The sequence below is a fragment of the Malaclemys terrapin genome, chromosome 2 (genome assembly GCF_027887155.1).
Source record: "Malaclemys terrapin pileata isolate rMalTer1 chromosome 2, rMalTer1.hap1, whole genome shotgun sequence".
Classification (NCBI taxonomy): domain Eukaryota; kingdom Metazoa; phylum Chordata; order Testudines; family Emydidae; genus Malaclemys; species Malaclemys terrapin.
The window spans coordinates 274,016,755-274,040,906 of record NC_071506.1 but is presented as its reverse complement, the minus strand read 5'-3'; the positions used below and the strand labels follow the sequence as shown (position 1 = coordinate 274,040,906).

General features: G+C 44.0%; 1 protein-coding gene across 1 annotated transcript; it reads left to right on the top strand.

Moving 5' to 3' along the window:
• The first annotated feature begins 1,789 nt into the window (after window positions 1-1,789).
• Window positions 1,790-22,241, top strand: CSRNP1 (cysteine and serine rich nuclear protein 1). The gene is made up of 5 exons (XM_054021237.1): window positions 1,790-1,996; window positions 11,796-11,994; window positions 14,767-15,026; window positions 16,156-16,452; window positions 18,138-22,241. The coding sequence occupies exons 2-5, from the start codon at window positions 11,820-11,822 to the stop codon at window positions 19,146-19,148; spliced, it is 1,743 nt and encodes a 580-aa protein (XP_053877212.1). The 5' UTR covers window positions 1,790-1,996; window positions 11,796-11,819; the 3' UTR covers window positions 19,149-22,241.
• Window positions 22,242-24,152: the final 1,911 nt, after the last annotated feature.

Here is a 24,152-nt window from a genome sequence, read left to right as displayed (position 1 = left end):
TGTATGTATCCCGTGATCCTTGTAACTGATACCTGTAATCCCGCATCACTTGAGCCAGACCCCAGATGTACAGTACCTTCCCTCTTAACTTGTGTACCTTTAATTTTAAACATTAACTTTACTAAAAATTTTAATTCTAACCTCAGAAGTTGTCCCACTGGGTTAAGTGTTGGGCCTAATGGCAAAGCCAACAATGCTGGAGGGCAAGTTTGCGCAGCCAATCCTCATATCTGGTCTGTTGATAAACAGATGTTAGTTGGGGGTCTCTATCCCATCAAACCCAACTGAAAGGCCCCAACAAGAGCAGGTACTCATAGCAGCGTCAATCTGGCAATATGCATTAACACCAAATTCGCTATTAAAATTCGGAAGCCCCCGAAACTCACAGGTTATCTATGGTAATTGCATTCATACCCTCATCTAGCACTTTACATTTAAATGCTACCCCACAAAGGTAGTCTGGCATAGGCAAATGTAGCTCCACTCCAGCCCACATGATTTTTATCAGGGTCTTTTCTCTTTGAAGTGGAACAATCCCCTTTGTTCATTTGTCTTTAGGAATCCTCTAAATAATGCATCTCAAGCAGAAAGCACCTTCACAAAAAAGGTGATACCCTTCCCCCTCCTTTGGGGGAAACATACAGTGAAACCCCAATGTGTCATCCTCTAACAAACCTTCCTTTAGCTCAGTGGTATTTCAAAGCAATGAACACCCTGGTACCAAAAGTTCAATTCTGGACTACTTTAACTCAGCTCTTCATAAAGGGAACTACATATGGCGGGGGGGTTCAGAAGAGGCCTTCAAAACCAATGTCCCGGTTGTGCCACCAGGACAGTAAAGATTCCAGTGCATTCTCTATAAGCAGTGCTGTTTCTCTTGCCTATGCGTCCTTGGCTAAAGGTGTCCTCCTTCCTTTTATCTACCAGTTATCTGCTGCTTTCCACCCCTCAAGTGGCTGCCTTTCATAGATATTGTACATCTATTGCTTGTAAAATACCATATAGCACCTTTTGCCTGTGGCGCCCAAATAGGGTGACCAGATAGTAAGTGTGAAAAATCGGGATGGGATGGGGGTGGGGGTAATAGGCGCCTATATAAGAAAAAGCCCTGAATATCGGGACTGTCACTATAAAATCGGGACTTCTGGTCACACTACACCCAAAGCACTCTGCAATAGATACTGGTCTCCTTGATGTAACACTTAGCATTTTTCAGCCACATAGATCTTGGAACCCTTTATTACAAAGCTGGGCAGGTATAATTGTCCTCCCCATGACAGACTGGGAAACTGAGGCACGGAGCCGACATGAACTGCCCGGGATCAAAGGACCAACAGAGAAGGGAACCTAGCATCTGGATAGCCAATTCTCCACATATGGGCATAAGGCTCTGTTAGGTGACATGACGTCAAAGGTCACTCAGTTAATCACGAAGGGCATCTGAGCTAGAACCCAGGAGTCCTGAGTCTGACGCCCTGCCTCCCCCCATTGTTGTTAGGTGTGTACCATGTTGTCCCTCTGAACACAGGAGCCCTTGATGTCAGTCGGGGCCTCTCCCAGCAGCCAGACACTGACTCATTCTCTCCCCTTTCCCTGCTCCTTGTAATTTCTCTCCTGGAGGGGAGGTAGGACTCGCTCTGCTCCCGGGCTGCGCCGAGGGAGGGGGCAGGAAGCGGAGTGTGGGCTGGAGGCAGGCAGGGCTCCGGCTCCCTTGTCACCGCCTGCGTCAGCGCCCAGGAGTTTTCCACTGACGAAAAAGGGCAGCGCTGCTGCGCCCGGAGGAGGAGGGAGGCGCAGAGCCGAGCCAGGCACAGCCAGTCCTTCCGCAGCTCCAGACACAGCAGCAGCCGCTCGTCTAGACGATGCGAAGCTGAGCGAAGGCTCCGTCCTGCGAGCTGCGGAGCCCGGAGCCGATCTGCCGGGGCTGCTGGCGCCTGCTCGGCTCGGCGCCCCTCCGTCTCCATCGCTCGCCGCCCCCGCCGGAACCCAGGCGCAGGTAGGTGTCTCCGGCTGCTGCTCTCTCGGGGCGGCCGGTGCCTGGCCCCGGAGGGGCTGGGGGTCGGGGTGACTTTGGGGAGGGGGAAGGTCTCCGGAGCTCGGGCAGTGAGCGGGGCTCGGGCTGGCTCCAGCGCAGCTGCAGCTCTTGGGGAGAGGAAAGGGGGGCAGCAGAGGCGCCGGAGCGGGAGGGGGGCACCCAGGGCTAGAGGGGGCGGCGCGGGAGGAGCCGGGGAGGGGGGCGCAGCCGAGTCGCCCCGGACTGGAGGGGGCGGGGTGGGGGGGGCGCAGCAGAGATGTCCCGGACTGGAGGGGGGCGCAACCGAGTCGTCCCGGACTGGAGGGGGCGGGGGAGGCAGCCGAGTCGCCCCGGACTGGAGGGGGCGGGGAGCCGGGGAGGGGGGCGCAGCAGAGACGCCCCGGACTGGAGGGGGCGGGGAGCCGGGGAGGGGGGCGCAGCAAAGACGCCCCGGACTGGAGGGGGCGGGGAGCCGGGGAGGGGGGCGCAGCAAAGACGCCCCGGACTGGAGGGGGCGCAGCAGAGACGCCCCGGACTGGAGGGGGCGGGGAGCCGGGGAGGGGGGCGCAGCAAAGACGCCCCGGACTGGAGGGGGCGCAGCAGAGACGCCCCGGATTGGAGGGGACGGGGGGGCGCAGATAGCCTGGAGGGGGAGGGCAGGCACCCGAGAGCGGAGCGGGGGCGCCCCAGGAGCTGGGCGCACGGCGGGGGGAGCTGAGTCGCGGGACGGGGGCGCTGCCGGGACGTGGGATCTGGCAGCGGGGAGGAGGGGGGTAAAGCGGGCGCCGGCTCAGTGGGGCGCCCGGTGGCGGCTCGGGACCTCGCATGGGAAAGGGGGGGGGCACAGGACAGTGCCGGGGGCTGGCATGGGGGCGGGAGAGGAAATGCATTGGGGGGTAGCGCCCCCTCCCAGTCGGGGTGGGGAGCACAGCGCGAGATGGCGGCGGGGGACTGTGGGGGGTGTCATGGGGCCCGGCGCTACCGGCTGCCCCCGGGGGGGGGGGGTGACTCGCACTGTCCGGCTCCCCCCGGCCCTTGCCCCCCGTACATGACTGCGGAGCGCGCTGCCTGCCCAATAATCCCAGCCCCTGATTGTACAGGGCGCTGGTGTCTCCAGGGCCGTGGTCAGTAACGTTTAGCTGGTCAAAGTTGTTCCTCTCGCTGCTGAGTCTCGCTCACAGTGGCTGCATTGAGAGCCGTCCCCTCCCCATGTCCTGGAGTGATGTGCACCAAAACAGTTCAAAAGAAGTTAATTAAGGAGCCCAGGTCCCCCAGCCCGAAGAGATAATGATCTCTGGCTCCATGCTGGGCTATCTCCTCTGAAGGGAATGCACATTCCCTCTGGGCAAATTAACAAGGCAGGGGACTTCTTTTGCTTGTAAGGAATTTGATGCCTGCTTTTCTTCCTTCCGTGGTCCCAGGCGTGCAGGGAAGACACTAACATTGTTTCATCCACTGAGGGTTTTCCATTCTGTCATATAGACTGCTGCATGAGATCCCTTCCCAGTAGGCAAGCTAGTGGAGATGCCTTTGGATGTAGTTTTTTGCCCATGACTCACGATTAAAATCAGGTTCTTTTCTAGATGCCCAGGTGTTGCCTGAAATAGCTTCAGTATTCTCACATCAGTGGCAACAGGAGAAAAACAGCCAGAGCATTTAGTATATGGCATTCCTTAAGGATATATTAACGCTGCTCATGCATCAAAACTGGTTTCGTACTATAAATGTAAATGCAGAGAATAACTTTTTATTTTGGTGGTGACACTCAGTTTTGTCTTGCGAAAAAGAGCCTAAGCTCTCCATGTTTAAAGGCTGCAGTTTGAATTTTCTGTTGATATTTGAAGAAATGGGGGCACTTGATAGTTATATCGCCCAAATTTGCAAAACTGACAGTATTTTTCCATTGCCACAGCAACACCTACTGGTTTAGAGACAAATTGATCAGCTGCATTGTCCTGCTGCCCAAACACCAGGCAGGAAGGTGCTTTTACCCCCACAGCCTGTGACTTTTTCTGTGTACTGTATGCAAATTAGTTTCCTCTTCCCAGAGCAGTGGCTCTTGTCTTAATTTATTAAGTAAACAATCTGACTTTTCTTCAAGTTTATACCTGGATTAAAATGGTAAAGTTTCATGAATGTGTATTTTTTCCTCAAACCAAACAGGTTTTCTTTAGATTGTGTGTCACACACACATTATACAATCTAGTCTTAGGAGAAGGTTGATATGCATGAAAACTTTGTTCTGAAGTAATGATGTCCTACTAAAATATCCAATTAAAAAAAAATAGTTGGAATCAACAGAAAATGTTTATAGCCATCTACAAATGTAAGTGTGTAGTTATTTGTTGCATTGAACTATCGAGTCATCTAACATTTTACAACTGGAGTTTTTGCTAAGCAATTTTAAGTGAAGCCATCAAGATCAGGAGGTTTGTTTTAGGATCTGGTAGATGTGTGTTTCACTCTAATAGACCATACAGCTGCTGGCAAGCCTTTTAATAATTTAGTGCAGGAAAAGTGTGCACACATAGGAGAAAAGGTAATGTACAGTGTGTACCTACTCGAGGACAAATATGGAAACCTGTTGTGAATTATTCATAAGGGGTAATCAAATAGAGGATTTTCCTAGACAAAGTGCACACTGTATTTTCATATTTATTATAGTAAGATCCCTTGCAAGTAGACCTGGAAGCTTAATTTCTTAGCAGCCAAATCAAATAAGCTCCTATGTATTTTGCTGTTTTTTATTCACCTTTCCAGTTGTCAACAAGAAATAATGGCATGGTGGGGAAAGTACAGGCTTGGCTTTTTGAAAAGTGTTAGAGAAAGCACTACTTAAATTCTTCCTATGAAAAATATTTTGGCATAGGAATAAACTTGCACTATAAACTGATTCATGCTTTTATTCTGTGGAACTGACTAGTTCAGTTTTTGCTGTTGCATGGTAGGCAGAGTCTATTTTTACCCAGAGTAAGGTTATGAAACCGTACCCAGCTGGGTTAAAATGATCTAGTTTGAACTGGAAAGCACGGCTTGTATTTCTTGGAATACTGTCTGTGAGACTGGCTATCCCTTGCTTTTCACTCCATGCTTGAGCAGGAAACTGGGAGGGAGACTTTTTTTCTTGCACTTTCCTTTCTAGGCTGGTTCTATTTATGGTAGCTTCTTCAAAATGCCTACATCAAACCTGGTGATATTGTAAGGCTAGGTGATATTGTAACACTGTGCTTTGGAAACCACTCAAATATCCAGAGAATTAAAATAGTTAAATGAATGGATGCTCAATGAATCAATGCCAGTAGAGTACTGATTATTAAGTAATCTAGAAGCTTCAGTGAAAGCACCTCTGTTTTTAGTTATCTGATATTCAGATGGTTAAATTAAAAGCTCTGCTCTACGCCAATTTTTGTTAATGCTAGATACCAAGGTCATCTGACCTGCAGTCAACAGAGGCATGTAAATAAATGAGTGCCACCTAGTCTGAAGAGAGACTGTAAAAATTGCACTGTCTTACTCCAAGACTTGCTCTGTGAGTGTATTCAGTGTCCTTCCTGACTAAAATACATGGTGGTGTTTTTAAACTAATATTTGCTCTTGTCAGACGTGCAGACCCACCATAGCCCTGGGGGACGGAGCTGGATTCTAATGTGACTCATGGAGCAACAGAATTGCTAACTAATTTCCAGTTGCAGACTCTTTGTTGTTGTTGATCCATGAGCCAGAAAGAACCCACCTTGACTTTCGGATTTCAGGTTGCTTGCCGAGCTGGCATCTTTTTACTTGTAAATGGAACAGATTTGATCTGAAAGTTACGGGGGGGAAAAAAATTTAAGTCCATGACAACATTTTTACAAAGTTGCTTTTCAGAGTAGAGCTGCACTTTAAATTACTTTTGCACAAATCTTGAATTCCTTCATGCATTGACTCCTCAGACATGAAACCAAACTTTAAAATGTCACTGCAGACTGATGTCCTTTCTGATGCTCTTTATAAGCATGGATGTCCAGCCTGGTATTAGTGAATGCAGAACCTACAGCAACTGGATCTAGTATAAGAAGTTTCTGTAGTTTGACTCGGTTGATTACCCTGCAGCTTTTCAATTGTACAATTGCGTATAACAGCTATGAAGTAAAAATGCAAATAGTTTATATTCTGCAGTAAAACGACCAGCAACTTGCATACAAAAACATAATGTCTTGTGGGGTTAGTTATAAATAGACTAAAGGAACACTATTGTTTTTGGTTGCTTTTCCTCTGGTTGACTAAATAAATGCCAAATCTTCTTAAATCTAAATTACTTGAAATATTTACTGTTTATATGTAGTCCAAGAGTAGGGTAGTTAAAACATTAATTCCTTGCATTCCAGTGTACTAGGGCTTTGCCTTGCGACTTGCTGAGAGCCAGAAAAAGGATTTAGCCATTTCAATTCCCCTTCCCCCACCAGACATCCCCCCTCTGCCCCAAGTTTGATGTTCAAAAAAAAGAGAGAGAGAGAGAGAGAGAGGAATGCACATCTGAGCTAAATATTTGTTAGAAAGTATTCCCAAGATAGTGGGAGTTGCGGTGCTAGTGGAATTCCTGCGGGTTTGATCCATCGCATTATGTACTTGTTCAAAAAGCTGTTTTGAGTAAAATAGATGAGTAAGGAGTCTTAGCCAAGAACAGAATGTCTTTTTTGGCAACCAAAAGGGAGATGGGATTATTTTATTTCAGGTTATATAAAAAAAAAAGTGGGAAAAAAACCTTCTCTTGTATATGGTACTTGCAGACTTGAGAGTGCAAGAATAGGACCCTTTTTCAAGCTGCTGTGTAGTTTTGGTGGCTTATTCTTAAAACCATATTTATGTCCGATACAGACATTTTAATTGTGGAATTACTGCAATTAAAATATCCTCACTGGGTATAAATTGGCATTCAGGTTTTATTGGCTGATCATTCAACAGGCTAAGAGACATCAGAGTTTCAAGGCAGTGTTCAGATTCCTGGGCCGAATTCTGCTCTCACGGAAAAGTGATTGGCTTTACCTCAAATGTTTAACTCTATTCTGTAGGATTTCCTTTTTGGGTGGGTGCAACCAGACACTGAGGATGCAGCTTCACTATATCTGTATAGTTCGTGAAAAGGTTTTTAAAACTCTACCTGAGGAAATGTTCCATCTTAAAATCAAAAACAGAAAAGGGAAAAATGCTTTGGGTAAGAGGGGGAGCAGTTTCAGTAAAAGCTTTTCCCCATTAATCGAGAACTGTGTTTGCATGATCTCTACTTATGCATTGGCAATGCAATAAAATATTTGAAATAACTTTGTCATACTGTAGTGGGGTATTTTTTTCCCTAAATGTTTAGCTCACTTCATTCTTATGAAGAGAAGTGATACATTTTTTCCTTCTTCCCACTCTTGGGGAAAATACCTTATGCATGGTGAGCACTTTTATACTGGACTTTACCTAATGCAATAATCCTAGATTATAACCTACCTTGACCATGGTTTTGTGCATCAGTCCAACAATCATTAAGACCATCTGTTTATCTGTAGCATGATTTGCTGTGTCTTTACAAACAGACCAGTGTGTGCCTTATTCATGTGCTTCTCTGTTCAGTGCTGATTTTCACATTGACACTTTCCCACTTTATAATGAGACCACTGTCAACAGCCATTTAGGCCAGCCAACTTTGAGTGTCATCTTGGAAGTGCATGTACAGGCCACTTAAACAAAATAAAAACAAATGTAACTTGTAAGCCATCAGGTATGTTGTTGTTGTAGCCTTTGCTTTCAGTATTTCTAACGTGCCTTTTTCCCTGCAAGTGAAACTGTTGTGGTCTTGGTTCTCTTTTATGCCCAGTGGTAGCCTATTTGTACCACCCAACTGCCAAATATAGCTCTTGAGGCACAGATTAGTGACTGAGCAATCAGGGAGATGGAAGAGAGGCCAGAATTTGGCTGTTGGTTAGGCTGGGTTGGAAGATGGTTGTGGCTGATTTCAGCGTAGGTGGTCTGTGAGCACAAATTCCAAAGGTAACACTCTTCCAAAGTAGTAGTTTACATTGTTCGGGGGGGGAGGGGGGGGAAGCTTTGCTTCAAGTGAGCTTGACATGATCTGTGTTATTTCCCTATTATTTATCTTTTTTGTAGTGCGCCCTTGACTGTTCCACAAGTTTCCTGTGTTTGCTGCTTGACATCTGTCATAGTAGCCATTGGGCCGGCTCAGATGGCACAAGCAAAGGGAGGGTTACTTTCATCCCTGTTTGTTTAAAATGGGGGATCCCTTGCAAATGATGATGTAGCGCAAAAGTCTGAACGTTGGGGTGGAAGGTGACTGGGATGTAAAGAGCAGCTGCCAGACCCCATACACATGTATGCTTTACAAATGAGCTGTCCACAAGCATAGAGGCATGAGAGAGTGAAGAGTGATTACTCCTTAACACGACTGGGGCTGCTTTAAATTACTTCCCCCTCCACCCCAGTGCTCTGAAATAGGAGGGGGGAAATGAAACAAACAATAAAGTAAGGAATAGTTGAGTACTAGCTCAGTCACTCCTGATTTTCCAACTTTATCGTTGGAACAGACTTGTAAAATGGAGCTGAATAAAACCTCAGACTTCTGCACAGAGCTTGTTTCAAACCCCACACTGAGAAGATGGTTGTTGTTTTTTAAGCTACCGAGTTCGTGTTCATTTTGTAAAATGGGGGAGAAAGCACATAAGTACAGTGAGAATTTATACTAACAGCTGAGCTTCCTTGTGGTCACTGGGGAGTTCTTGCCGAAGGTGAGCTCAATGGAAAGTAGCAAAGGGGTTAAGCCAGGTGTCAGGTAGTACATGTGGTGTTAACTGATGGAAGATATCCAAATCCACCACCTCCCCATCTGTTTTGGATTAAGGCCAAAAAAACAACTGTGGCAAAACCACCTGCAATGTTAGTTCTGTCTCCTTGTCATGTTAGAGCTGTCAACAACGGGTGTAAAAAGAGGCTGGGGAAACAGTTACTTTTCCCCTAGTATGAAAATATTGTATAAAAAATGCTCTTTATTGAGCCCAACTTCAGATTAGAAAGTTGCATTGCCTAGTGCCTTTGAAGCCCCAATACAGCCATGCTGCAAATGATTAACTTTCTTATAACCAAAGGGCCATTACAGCCTGCAATTTTTAACCTGTTAGAGACTATTGTCTTATGGAAAGCTGTTTGTCAATGTAATTAATTAGTGTTTGTATAGAGCTTTGAAGATATAAAGAGCTATATAGATGCGCTAAGTATTCTTATGCAATGCTATTGAAATGTTAAAATCCCCTCATTAAAAGGTTTTGAAATATGCATTTTTTGCTGTGTGCCCACACTTGGCAGGAGCTTTTAAAGAAGATTTAACAGACTAGACATGCAAAGGAAATAGGTAGTAATACAATTATGGTCACAAACACATTTGTGCTAATAGAAAAGTCTAACCTTGATTGGGGAGGAGAGTTTCTGGCAGTCAAGTATAACACTGGGCTTTATAAGATTGCAAGCCTGTTTTTAATACGTATCTGACACATCCTTGTGTTCTGAGTTAGTGTCACGTTAAAGGATGCCTTTGGTTTTTTTAGAATTAAGGATGTTCAGTGGAACAATCCCGTGAGATCTCTGGATTCCATGCAGTTCAAGAAGTTCTGTGTAACTTGGTAATAGGCAGCTTGGTAACTGTTAGTGTCCGTGGCCAGGCTTCATTCACTCGATGTTTTCTAAGATTCTTAAACTGTGACTTTTTATATTTTAATTGTCGACCTTTTTTGTAAGGCATCTGGAAAAGAGAAGGAGGCAGCATCCTTCTGCTTGTCTTGCTTCCCCCATGTCAGCTGTGTTTGGCTGTGTGGACTTTGGATCGAGTTCTGTTCTTATCATTCAGCGACACTTTCTGATAATATCCTCTTCGTTTCATAGGTTGCTAAAACTGCTTACTAAGGAGCAGCCGTTCTCGTGTCATGCCAAGTGACTGGAGCCACTGTATCATCCCTCCCTCAGTACGAGTGGGTGATTCTCATAAACTGCACCTATTTCCTTGCCAAAGGAAGTTTCTGAACTCTAGCTCTGGGATGTCATGAATTGTAGCCTCACATGTTTGTTGCTGATAAATATACAAATGCACTGGTTTGAATCATAGTGAGTCATTCTTCCAGTAATAATCTTGTCGTGACGTCTGGTTACGTGCTCACCCACTTCAAACCTAAATAGACCAGTGGTGATTTCTATCAAAATAGAGAGGCATCCAGGTTGTTGTATCTAGGGCTTTCTAGGGAGAAAAGGTCTTTGGTCCAAACAGAATTCTCCCCAAGAGTGTTCTGACTAACTACATTTTGAGCTGTAGAGTAAGTGATATGATTCAGTTGGTATATTATATGCAAAGTGTAGTGTCTTTTTGTTGTAGGAAATTCTTATTCCAAAGACGCTAAAGGATTAAATGTGAAGTTGTTTGGTGGGTTGAAAGTTGGAAAAAGAAATGAACAAAATTTAGAAATCCAGACAAGTACAGAATGACTTTGTTTTTAATTAGCTCTATTGCTTTTAATTGGTACTGTGTGTGATATATAACACAAAATAAACACACGGTTTAGTGAACAGTGGGCTGAATCTGAAAGAAACTGAGAGGAAGGGTTGTTTCTTGCATTTGATATATTTGTATTTCAGTGCTTCATTTAATAAGCCCCCAGGGGACTGAAGCAAGTAAATCATGGCAAGGGATTGTTCTCAACAAACTGGCTTCTTTTTGTAATTAGCAAGAAGCTAGAGCTGTAACTTCCCTAGTAAGTGATTTGGGTAAGGAGTTAACATAAAAGATTTAGTGCACAAAATGTAATACTTATTGTTTGTTAACATTTCTGTTGATGGAATGAATGAGTGTGTGGAAGATCGTGTGTGTGTGTGTGTGTGTAGTAACCTACAGCCACTTTTTTTGTACTTAATATGAGTGGAATGTTGCATGGACATTCAGTTGAGTTGCCAGAAATAAGGTTTGAAGGTAGGGTGAATTAGGTAAAAATGGTTTCAGAGTAGCAGCCGTGTTAGTCTGTATCTGCAAAAAGAACAGGAGTACTTGTGGCACCTTAGAGACTAACAAATTTATTAGAGCATAAGCTTTCGTGGACTACAGCCCACTTCTTTGGATGCATATAGAGTGGAATAAATATTGAGGAGATATATATACACACATACAGAGAGCTCTCTGATATATATATCTCCTCAATATTTATTCCACTCTATATGCATCCGAAGAAGTGGGCTGTAGTCCACGAAAGCTTATGCTCTAATAAATTTGTTAGTCTCTAAGGTGCCACAAGTACTCCTGTTCTTTTTAGGTAAAAAGGTGAACCTCAAAAGTAGGGGAGAGGCTTGGATGTGTTCAAAAAACATAGCAGTTTAAGCAGTAACCATTCGTATTATGGTGGAAATCAGGGGGACAGCTTTCATGGATGGGAATTAGTTGATGTAGAAACTGAAATCATGATGTGCTCCACCACCTATCAAGGTTGTGAGGGAACAGCCCTGCAAATGTGAGGGTAGCAAATGTGTGACTTATAGGTAGGTGGCCTAAACATCTTTCCCTCTGATCTTTAGGTGCATAGGGGTAAATCTTAACCACGTGCAGAGAGCTGACACGGAAGCCACCGAAATGCCAATGAAGCCCTCAAAATAAGGCTTAAGTGGTATTTGGTATTTGTGTTGGTTCCCTGTGCAGGAGCGAATTTCACCCCTTGTGAAGAACATCCATTGTTGCCCATGCTTTATTTTTCTTTTCTCCCTTATTTTTCAGTTATATGAAAAATACCGAATAACCATGAGTGGAGTATTGAAAAGGAAGTATGATGAACTGGAGGATGATGCCACCTACTGCTCCTCTTCCTCCTGCTCCCCTTTCTCCTCTTCTTCGGCCTCATCAGGTTGGGAAACAGACGAGGAAAACTCCCGAGGAGACAGCAAGCCCAGCACTGCCTTGCCCTCCAGTTTCACTCGTAAGTATCCCATGACAGTATATGTTGTTATATCCAGATGGTGGGGCTGTATTCTCATGGAGTCCACATATGTGCAAAGACTTTGCAAACAGATTTTTAAAACATGGCACTATCACTGTGGATAGTTATTACAGTCACTCCCAAGATCTTGGCAGACACTTATTTATTCATTGTAAACTATGGAATGAGTCTATGAAGTCTAGTGCATATAATTTTATAAATATGGTCCATTTACTCAGCCTGCATTTTAAGGATAGTTTTCTTCAACTGTTTACTCCTGTATTTTATAACAATTAGGGCCTCTATGAATTTGCATAGAGGCCCTAATTTGCAAAGATAGGAGCCTGAAGTTAAGTACCTAAATCCTACCTTCAGGTGTCTAAATGGGCAACTAGGGGCCTAAATGTTAGTTATAGGTGCCCATATTTTTAAAAAAGTAGGGTACAAGTGATTAGCCAATGGCTTACTTAGTTAATACAAACCACTTCAGAATGGTTTCATAAGCAAACCGGATGACTTGCCAAATAATGCGACACATCTAACACTGCTGCTGGTGCAGACAAATGCAATTTTGTTTTCCTAGCAGCTACTACCAGTTTGGGTTGCTTTGGGGAAACACATATGAACTTCCCTCACTTGTCATCCAAAAATTACAATGCGCACAATCTTCAGCTAAGGGAAATAGCTTTACCAAGTAAATTATACTTGAGCCCTGCAAATATCTTGCAGTTAAGGTCCACTTAGCAGACATACACAAACATCCACTGGTCTGAAAAGGCATTAGAAGTCTTGTAATAATAAAGAGTCTCATTCTTTTTTGTCCTCTGGGTTTTGTGAAATAACAATGGACTTTCTGTATGCACTGGCTCGTTTAAAAAGTGTCAGGAATGAGAATACAATTTTTTGTGCGGGGGTGGGGGGGAGCAAAGTATAATTATATTAATTTTATTTTTTTGTGGGTGGGGTGTTCTGGTAAAGAATAAATATTTTTAAATGGTTAAGCCAAGACTACACAAAAATGCTGTGCCCAGTGAGAAGAGGTCATTAAAATGACAATGACCAGTGTGAAAGCTCAAAAGCTTTGTTGATATGTTTAGTAGAAGCTGCTAACATAGCTACACCAATGCTCCTTTAGACTAAACTAAGAAGTGTTTGTTTATATGTTGGTAAATAAGGCTTACTGTTAAAAGTGGGCATGACTAACTCCAGTTCTGAATTTCTCTAAGCTTCAGGGGTATCTGATCCCACCCCACCTCTGCAAAGACCCTTTGAGTTTATAGCTGGTCATTACAATTCCATATACATAATAGTTCTGGTCAGCGGAGGAATGAGATGGTTCAGGCCTAGTTTTGGGATCCAGAGATTTGAGTTCAGAACAGTCTGCCAGTGATTCCCTTTGCAAGATCAAGTCACTGGATCTTTTTGCAGCCTCAGTTTCCCATCTGTAAAATGGGGATGATAATTATTCTTCTGTCTCGTGTAGTTAGATTCTAAGCTCCTTCAGGACATTTACTGTCTTACTCGGTGTGCATATAGTTCCTAGCACAGTAGGGTTTGGTAAACTACTGATTTAAGCTAAACCAGTGTAAACAAGGGTTACCCCAGTTTAAGTGTGTCTGCACTAGGGCATAGCTAGAAAGATGTAGAATAAATTCTGGCGCAACTTTTCATATACAGTCAAGGCAAGTTTTTAAATTGCTGTTTTAGCTGAGAGGGTGAGCTGGGAGGCCATTGTCATTGGGAAGAAATGTCCCCCCCAGTAACTGGAGACTTTCCGCCTGCCATGTGAGGTCTGTTTATATAATTCTCAATGGTTTGGGCTCTAAAATTTGATTATCTTTGTGCCGACTAAGATTTCATCCACCCTCTCTGAGAATCTAGCAGAGATCGTGGGCAAACAAGCTCATTTTGTCTTTTGCTGCCTCTTCTTCCTAACATGTTCGTGTTGCAGGGAAAGTAGTTCCTTAAACCAATATTGCCACAGTTTTGCATTCCATTTTACATGTCCTGATAGGTGCAGGGCAACGGAGTGATTCTGGAATTACTCCTGTAGACTAGCAAATCTGATCTGTTCTATATTTATATTCACACGAGACAATGTAAAACTAGGTATCTCTGGAGAGATTGTATTTTGAACTTTCTAAATGCATAAAGCATGTTATAGCAGTTTAAGATAAACCACAGTGTTGTGTTGCCAATGTTTATATTGGGATCACCTGTATAAAGATTAACATCTTTGCAGCTGCTCTCAAATTAGTCTCCTGAGAATAAAGTACAGATTCGTAGTTCCTCCCAGTGGCTGCAAAAGGAAGTACTATAAAAGCAGCTATTAGTAATTGTGAGCTCTCCCATGTAACTGCAGTAAGCAAATTATTTGGGAGTGTGCAAAAGAGAATCTGAACGAACACACACACACACACACACACCATTTTGTTATGCTCTGCTATACTTGAAGAATAAGTAAATGTAAACGTCCTTGAGGAAATCAATGTGAGGAGGAGAAAAGCAGTTGCTTCTTAGCAAGACTGAGCAATGTTCTTTGCTAGCAGAAATACATTGGCTGTGATTTCTTGCAGCACCGTCACCTGCCTTGAAATGAGTTTGCATACTGCACTTTAGGATCTGTCTGCTGAGGTACTGGCCTAATACTAACTTGTTGATTGCTGTAGACTAAGTGGAAGTCTTACACTGTTTTGCAGCTGTTAAAATTCATGTCCATCTGTTCCTAGGAGAGGAATGTCATGTGCCTTTTTTTCATTTCTGTCTTTCTAGCTACATCCATCCTGAAGAAAACCAAGCGGTTAAAGAAGAACAATGTGGAGTTCGACCAGGTGACTGTGTTTTACTTTCCACGCTGCCAGGGGTTCACCAGCGTGCCTAGCCGGGGTGGCTGCACCCTGGGGATGATGAGCAAGCACAGTTCATCCAGGGAGTTTACACTGGCAGAATTTTCAAAGGAACAGGAGAACGTTCGGCGGGAGAAGCTCAAGGAGCGGTTAAAAGAGGAGAAACTGGAGGCATTGAAATGGAAGGTGAGTGATAACATGTGGTATCCTTTATCATTAGCTGGTGCAAGTCCTTATGATTAAGGCAAAGATTTTGTCACGGATATTTTTAGTAACCGTCAGGGACGGGTCACAGGCAATAATGAAAAATTCACGGAAGCTGTGACCTGTCCCTGACTGTTACTAAAAATATCCATGATAAAATGAGGAGCCTGAGCAGCTGCGGGTGGGCTGGGAGCTCCAGGGTTCCCCTCCGCTGGGGGCTCCGAACTCGGGAGCTCTGGGGGTCCCTCCTGCCCCCCCCCCCCCAAGCGGAGAGCTGCAGTGGTCTCTGGGTCACCTGGGGCTGCAAAGAGCAGCGGGCGTCCCCCCTTTCACCTGAGGTGGCCGGGAGCTGCGGGAGGTCCACCTGCCACCGCTGGTAGCAGGGGACCCTGCAGCTCCCTGCCAGGGCTGGCTGAAGTCACAGAGGTCTTTGGAAGTCACAGAATTGGTGACCTCCATGACTAAATTGCAGCCTTATTTATGATTAGTTTATGGCCACTTCACCATTAGGGGCATCTCAGAGGTCTAAGTATCAGTTTTGAGATATCCAGATTCTCCAGAAGCATGTGTTCAAATGCAGATATGAGTAGCTCAGCTCTTCTGTTCTCCAAAAGTAAAGAAACTGAATTCCTTGAATTTAATAATTAGAGGAGACCTTGTTCCTATGCGCTCAGTGGCCATCTCACGTCTCTCTTGAGCAGAGTAAAGATTTGCCCTGGTGTTCTTGGCCAAAATGTTCCTCTTCCTACTTGAGCAGTTTACCAGGTGTCTGCCTCGCCACCCAAGAAGCTGCTGCATTTCAGAAGCAGGACTAGACCTGTCCCCTCCCTCCCTTTAGTTTCTGCCCCTCTGGGTCTTAATGGTCACCAGTTTTAGGTCACTATTCTCTGATTCTTCCCACAGCCGTCTCTTCACCCCTACCCCAGGCACATGGCAGACACCCATTTTGGAAAGGCCACGGTGCAGTAATGGGAGGGTGGGGGGCGTATTTGTTGTTGTGGCTTAGTTCTAAGTGTGCGTTTGCCGGTACAGCTGCCTGTTGGCTAGGTTGAGATGTGTTTCTTGAGTGTATGTGGTGCCCTGACTCTGTCGTCTTGTTCTTTGGGCACAGCTGACGGTGAACGGCACGGCGGAGTCTGAGGAGGCCGGCCAGCTCACTACTGAGGACATATCCGACGATGACGTGGATGTGAGCAATGTGGAGCTGGACGACGGCTTCTTCCTACAGCCCTACCCTGCCAAAAAGAGACGTGTTCTGCTCAAAACCATGGGGGTGAAGAAGATCGACAGAGAGGAAAAACGGGAGCTGCACAGCATCCGCCTGTCCCGTGAAGACTGCGGCTGTGACTGCCAGGAGTTCTGCGATCCAGAGACCTGCAGCTGTAGCTTAGCAGGCATTAAATGTCAGGTACGTGCCGCTCGCTGTGCCACCCAGGCTGTGCGTCGTGCCTTGCATCCATTAGGGACGTATGCGAGCGAGGCTGGGACTGAGACGAGGGTGAAACTTAATATCAGAAGGGTCCTTGCACAGATTGGAACTATGTCCACGGCCAGGCTTTTTGGCAGCGTCTGCAGACTTGACGCAAGCAGAAAGAAAAGCAGGCGGGGAAGGTTAGCTAGCAAGCGCAGTATGGAGTAGGTTCTCCTGCTGGCAAAGGCAGATTGTAAAATGCACTAATTCTAACTTGCATTTAAAAAACGGTAACTGTCAAAGGGACACTGTTGAAATTGACAGGCTGAGCTCTGGCTACCTGTCTTAAAAATGGTATATGTGTACATATCTTTGTGACCTGTATTTCAGAGCATAGAAAATTAGGCCCTTCTTACTCCTCTCAAGAGCACAAGATAAAATGAGGGTAGCAGTATAGATAAAGTTCCAAGATCTCTGCTGGACAGCCCCCACCTTGGGATGCCTAGTGGGCGCTGCATTTCTTTGCAGTCATGTGCATGTCTCGATGTCCTTCTCTTCTGCATGTTTCTGCAAATCCACCACGTGTGGAAATCTGTACTCCCACACTGATCACTTAAAGCAGGACTGATGCATATTTAATGTTCCACTGGCTTGCCAAAACCGAGCAGGCAGGTAGAGCAGAGGGCTGCATCAGAGGCACATGCCCACAAACTTAAACAACGCGTTCAGGTCTCATGTTAGGGCTTGATCGTGTCCCTTTGGATTTCCTGGATTTTCTTAGTTTATATCCCAATTTTGAAGTGAGGTCAAGCCGGGCTACCAGTCTACAGCATGTGATGTCGTGCGTAGCTTCACCCAATCTTCAGAGTCCTCCTCCGTTTTTAAGCACCCCCAAGAGATGAGTTTGGCGTGCCAACCTCAAGTTTCTGCCTGTAGGTAACTTCAGACTGAGCTGGCCTGTATCACCCTCTCGGTGCAATTCCGTTTAGGAATTCATGTTCAGTTTTTCCTTGGAGATGCTTGCCTCTTGAAATATGTTCTTCAAGATGCAGTCCATGGATTTTGAAATGTTAATTCATTATGTGTCATGGCTGTGGGGATAGAAGTGTGTGGAGTGTGCGCAACCTACTGTACAGCGCGTTTTACACATCACCCTCTAGTGACTGGTCCTCAGAGGGCGAATCGACCGCAGGTTCCAGTTACGGCTGTTACTCCTTTACTTCAGACGGTAGAAGCTCTGCTTATTACCAGCCTGGGTCCTGGGATCAGTCCCCAGTGACTATCACAATAGCTCTTGTTACATGTGCATATGATATCAATACATAGCTATTTATATTATTTGTCCAACATTTTCCACTCACACTTCCTTTGAAAGGGTATATGCTTTACCCATTAGATCTTTTCAGCTCCTTTGGTCTTAGTTGTATTGAGACCTATCCTTCTTCTAAAGAGGGTTTGTTTTTACCTGCTAGCTGGTATGCTCTGTTATGAAGATGGTTTCTCAGAATCACTCAGTAGAGGCCATTTCTGCTATGTAGATTTTGCTATGCTGTAGTTTTGGGGTTTCCTCATAGCTTGCAGTCACTTTCTTTCACGTTATGCTGGGGTTTATGGGCCCCGTGCTTTAGGTAGAGGCAGAATCTCATAGGTCTAACACTGTTGTCTTCTTTGCTTCATGGCAGATGGATCACACTTCATTTCCTTGTGGCTGCACGAAAGATGGCTGTGGAAATACGGAAGGGAGAATAGAATTCAACCAGGCTAGAGTGCAAACTCACTTTATCCACACCATCATGAAATTGGAACTGGAAAAGAATCAGCAGAGCAGTGAAAGGAATGTAGAACCCGAATCATCATTCCGGGACAGACTCCATCAATTTGGCTGTTCGGCAGGGAAAAACGTGTTTGAGGAAAGAGCTGTCCCACTGACTCCAGCATTTCAGTTCAACATGGACCTGGAGACTGTTGGGGAGAATAGCTGTAGTAGTGATATGACAGACTCTTCGATTTCATCCATTCAGAGCGAGGATTCAGAAGAACAGTACGAGAGTGTCCCGTCAGATAAGTCTCAGTCCGATATTGATGATGACGGCCTGGCAAGAATACTCCACTTCAATGATTCTGACATCGAAGACAACAGTAATAATTGCCAAGACAACTTGAGCTGTTTCCATCCTGCTGACTTCTTTAGTGCTAACATTGAAGACCAGTGTGGTACAACTGCTGAAAAACTCAGCACTGGAAACTACTCAAGCCATTTGTCAAACATCTCCGAATGCCTGGATGAAAATGCCAATCAGGATGCCGGTTGTTTTCTAGACGAAACTGTTGATACACACTGTGATGGGCTTTCTTGCTGCATGTCATCCTCTGCAGAGCAGTGCTCAAAGAGCTACACAGATCTCAGCCTTTCCTCTGACTCCTTGGATCTTTTTCAGTCATTTTCCGACTACAACTTGGGACCTCTTTATAACTCGTTAAAGGAATATGAGAACCTTGATAACTTTTCAGCATTGCAGTTTCAATTGCCTAATTTTCCTGGCTTTCCCCAGGCAGGAGACCAGAGCACCTGTTTCCTGGAGTCTCTAATTGGCTTGTCTGAATCTGTCCCAGAAACCCCCGTCCCTTTCACAGACAATCAGCTTTTAGAAGATGCCATTAAGTCATCACTAATGGAAACAGTGAAAGTTTAAAAAAAAGAAGGAAAACTGAAATTAAAACTGAAGTACTGAGCAAACTTTCACTGAAGGAGAAAATACTACAAAAAGCTTTCTAAGACGACAAATTATTTTTTGTCTTTATAGAACATGGACACTTTGAAATACTGCAGCTACAATCAGTTCCCTTGCTGTTTGTGCAAAATTTATAAACTTTCATAATTTGGAAAAAAGAGAAGACTTTCAAGTACGAATTTACCTGTGTTTTGTATAAGAAGACCTATTAAAATACTCCTTGTTAACATTGCCAGTCATACACAACAGCCCCTTCTAGAAACTATTCAGTGTTGCAGAAACTTTTTAAAACAACTTTTGAATCCATATTTATTGTGAAAAATGATTTGCATAAGAGTGAGCCTGCCATGCTCTTACGTTTAAATCTGAAGAGGTTTACAGAAAAGATCCATACACTAGATCATAATCGTTTTCACCTATTTATTGCAAATTCCAGAATTTAAATAGCCACCGAAGCTTGAACTAGCATGAAACCTTATTTAAATTGGTAATACCTCAGATGTATTATGTGTACAATCATATTTTTTACATAATATATCTGTATTTATTTATTTTTTACCTTTTAGTACATGAATAGCACTGTGGTTTATTAATGACCTGGAAGTGCAATAGAAGTCTTTAGCAGCACAGATCCTAAAGACGACAACACTGTTTTTTAAAAGAGGTGGAAAGGTGTTAACTTTAGAGATTGTCAGATACCTTTTCCGTCTTTGTATAACATTTCTAAAAGAGCCTAAGCTAGGTGAAGTTTGTGAGGGAAGGGGGGGTTTGGGTTTTTTTTTCATAATTAAAAACATCCTCTTGGTAGCTAAAAATCCTTTCATGTATGGGATTATACAATGTTGTGTGAGGTCCATAATTCTGCTATGGAAAACAACCCCCCTAAACTAGTCAAGAAATAATATGAACTAACTATATTTAAAAAAACCTTTTTCTTAAATTATTTTATAATTTTATTTAATTGCCTAAGGATTTGGCCATGAGATCTTCAGTGATCTATTATGGTGCCTGAATATGCAGAGGAACCATTGGTGGCAGCAGATGTAATGAGGAGAGGACCTTTCCAGCCTGTAGAACTTGGAGAGCAAAGCAAACTATAGCAACACTGCTCACGCTCCCGATTTAAGTGCTCCTTAGTACACTGACGTGTAAAGGGTCTAACCATTATAAATCATAGTGGGCCAGACTATTTATATGCATTTTATAGATAAAATGATACAAGTCAATTAGATGAAAATGAAGGTATTGGATTATTTATTGCTTTTATACGTTTTAGAAAAACCTAAAATCAAAAAGTAAAGCTGAATAATTTGGAGCATCTTTTTAAACAATAAATAAGAAATCGAATAGTATCAGAGGCCTTCTTAGGCCTGTATGTTTAAATCCGTCTGAAAACAGATCACTGGCCATTACATAGAATTGGACATAATCTGTATTTTAGCAGTACACTAAGTGCCTATGCCAACAGTACTAATGTGTGTTGGTCTAGTTTGTATATCCCGATATCATGGTATAAATCTACCAGCTTTAAAAATAGGTTTAAAAGTTTCAATTCTTGTATGTGATGCAGTGATACCTGTACTTGAGCAATAGCCAAATGGGGGCTAGGGAATACATTTTTTCTTTTTAAAGCCTGGTGTACATTGAATTAAATGTCCAGCTCTAGCTATTTTAAACAAAAGTTGTGCATGCAGCGACCCCATATTCTGAATGTAACCCCGTGGTGTCTGCTTTGCTGAATAGGCTAGCCTATGCAGACTCCCGAGCAAGAAAAGATGGTGTCAGTTTGACTGTTTTTAGGCTAAAACAAAAACCCTTATAAAAAGCTGAGGCAAAACACTTCCATTGGCTGAACTATAAATATATCCAACTATAGAGATTACAATGGTTTGTACCTGCTAGTTAATAAATGATTATTTGGTATTCTAATTGGCATGGCAAGCTGTTCACAGCTACCAGCAATTAGGAAATTCTCACATACCAGGAGAGCTATTTTGTCCATTGTAGATCTTCTCTTGTACTGAGCTGGTCAACTTTTAAATGGCCATATTAGAACAACGCAAATTGAACTGTGACCCTTTGCAGCTGTGACTAATAGCTGGGTTTCTGTATAGCTGCAGGTTGCATTGCTCAGGAGTCCATTGGTGCGGTCTGATTTAACTTCATCAGACTCCACTGGGCTCTCTGGGACACCCTGCATCTTTGCTCCTGGAGCCCCAGCTATCCTGACTGAGCCCCCAGCATTCCTTCCACACTGGAACCCTCACTGAGGACCCTGCACTGTGCTGTGCAGAGCAATGGTACACTTGCATACAAGTCTTACCTAGCAACAGCTGCCGGATGGGACTTGGCTGCCATGCAGGAGGGCCATTGTAGGTGAACTACTGGCAGATGGAGGATTTCAAGAATTTTTCTTTGTTGTTCTGAAAATCCCATTCGATTATCTAATTGGTGGTCGTTTCTATTCTTCAGACGGCATCAAAAATACTGACAAAAAGTGTCCGGTACCATTCTGTATTTATTGGCACTAATGTAAGATTGTTTTAGAACATTCCTAGGTTTCTCTGCATATCTATCATTTTAAAAGTGAACGATGGGGATAAAGATTCCTGCCTTCGTGGATTTTTTTTCTATAATTTATTCATTTTATTTGTGTTGGTGCCAAAAAAAAAAAAAAAAAGATTTTCTTTTTTTTTTTCCTTCTTCAGGGCACTGAACTGTAAATATATATATTTTTCCCTCTCCGTATCTGTGTAAAAAGTTGCCTGTTAAACAGTTTAAAAACTGGGTATTTATTGACACAATCTGTAATTATCTAATGTATTGATTGAAACGCTCTGGTTTCAACATAGCTTTATTTTAGCTTTCTTTGTGTATATATTGTGATTATGTTGCTTAAAGGTACAAGTAAAAAAAAAAAAGCTTTATTTTTACCTTATCCATTTTCATTTGTTTAAAAAAAAGCATATTTGTCTACAGCTGCTGTCTGTCATTTCATCAAAGCAATATGAAGACATTTCCATTTACACTCTCAATAAAACAATTTTGTTTGAATATGGTAGTGCCCCTGCCTTTTTTCCTGGCTAGTTCAGTACAAGTGTTGGCTGAAATGTGTTAACTCATTCCAGTCAAAAGGTTTGTGAGCAAAAGCTACCAATCCCGGGCCAACAGTATCTCTTACCTTTCTTAAAACAGTCCAGAATTAGATAAGCCTTTGCAGATAATGGCAGTTCCTTTGAAGAGTGTATAAATATTAACTAGCCTTCATAACACCCTTGTGTTAATACGAGTACAACCTCACTAGGAAAAAAGGTGCATTAACTGATGTTCACAAATGTGGTAACACAAGGCAAAATGCTAGTGGAGACCAGGCAGTTTGTAGTTAGAACATGGAATAGGTTGATGTAAAAGACTGTGGGGGAGCCAGGTTTACCTTGGCCTGCTAAAATTACATGTTAAAATTACAAGCTACTTTGCCTTAACCTGGTGTTAGTTACCACCTGTTAGCTAAAACCATGTGTTAACTAAAAACTCACTTTGCTTTTTCTAGTGAAGACAAGGCCTATAGGTATGTCCATGATAGTTTTTACCTCTAGCTAATTGATTATGTTAACTAGCTCGAGCTAGTTGGCATTTATGAAGGCTACTCTAGAAATTTTCCAAACATTGGTTCCAGGGTAAACCACAATGTTCTGTAGTGGTAAAAAGGGACTGGAAGGTAAAAGTTCACTGCTGGTATCAAGAAAGGGGCTGCAACCCCTTTCAGTCAGACATACTTGGTCCTTTACTGCAAATTTGGCACCATCTGGGAGCTTCCCACTGAAGCTACACGGAGGCAGGGCAGAGCTGAGCACTAGTCTAAGAGAAACTCATGGTGCTGATCCTCTTCCTTTGAACAGTAGAGACCAAAGAAATTGAGTCATGGGCCTTCTGACTTCTAAACTTCCCCTGAGACCTGAGCAGCCTGGGCCAAACTAGCAGGGCCAATTATTTGTCGCCCTACTCTTAGCAGAACTAAGTCCACCCCACTGAAGCCCAGTGCTGGCAAAGACTTCTCACCAGCACCCACACTCTTTGTAGGGGTACCAGAATCATACCAGCACACCAGCCTTGGTTCCAATGCCACCTGCACCAATCTCTCTGGCATCAGTAGCAGGAGACTGTCAGCATCACCTCTAGAACAGACTTCTCCTCCTCTTCTTTGCCCACAACACTTTCTTTCCAGAATCTAGCAGGGACTCTCCTCCAGACATCCATCCCCATCCTTCTCCAAGGGATCCCCCAGAGAGAGCAACTCAGATCACACCCTTGATCCCCTCCAGCAGACTTTAGGGATCCTCCTTAAGATCACTTCCAGAATGCCTTAGGACCCCCAATATCCATGTGAGATCTCTCCTTGAGCCTCAGCACCTTCTCTAGCCTATCCCTTTAGCTCCAGCCCTGCCATTGGGGGCCCCTGGCCCAGGCCCGAGCTGCGGCTGTTTCTTATACCTCCTAAGGCAGTGAGAGCGAGAACATTAGGAGGCAGAGACTCAGGAGGAAGGCCCAGACGATGCCTCTCTCCTACGAATGGTCCCTGATGGACACTCTCAAGCCTATATTCCGCAGATGGGGGCTTCTCTCCTTAGAGCTGTTTGCCAACCGCAAATGCCCTTGCTTCTGCTCCAGAGCAGCTCCTAGCCCAGGGTCTTTCCTATGCTGTTCGCAAGGCCACAGGTGCTTAGGCATTGCACCACTCAGCAGTGCAACACCTAACCCCCAGGTGCCCTGCCCCCCAGTGGAATTCACACCCCTGCGTTAGGTACCCAGGCTCCCCAGACAGTGCATGAGGAAGTGGGAATCCTGCTTTGAGGCCAGGTCTGTGCCACCATCAAACACCCGCAGCTGGCCCATATCAGCTGATTCAGGCACAGGCTGTGGGGCTGTAAAATTGCAGTGTAGATGTTCAGGCTGGAGCCCAAGCTC

Coding starts and splice junctions, on each gene's coding strand:
- CSRNP1 (XM_054021237.1), top strand. CDS start 11,820: ATGAGTGGAGTATTGAAAAGGAAGTATGATGAACTGGAGGATGATGCC. Junction 11,995..14,766: donor CTTGCCCTCCAGTTTCACTC/GTAAGTATCCCA, acceptor CTGTCTTTCTAG/CTACATCCATCCTGAAGAAA. Junction 16,453..18,137: donor TAGCAGGCATTAAATGTCAG/GTACGTGCCGCT, acceptor GCTTCATGGCAG/ATGGATCACACTTCATTTCC.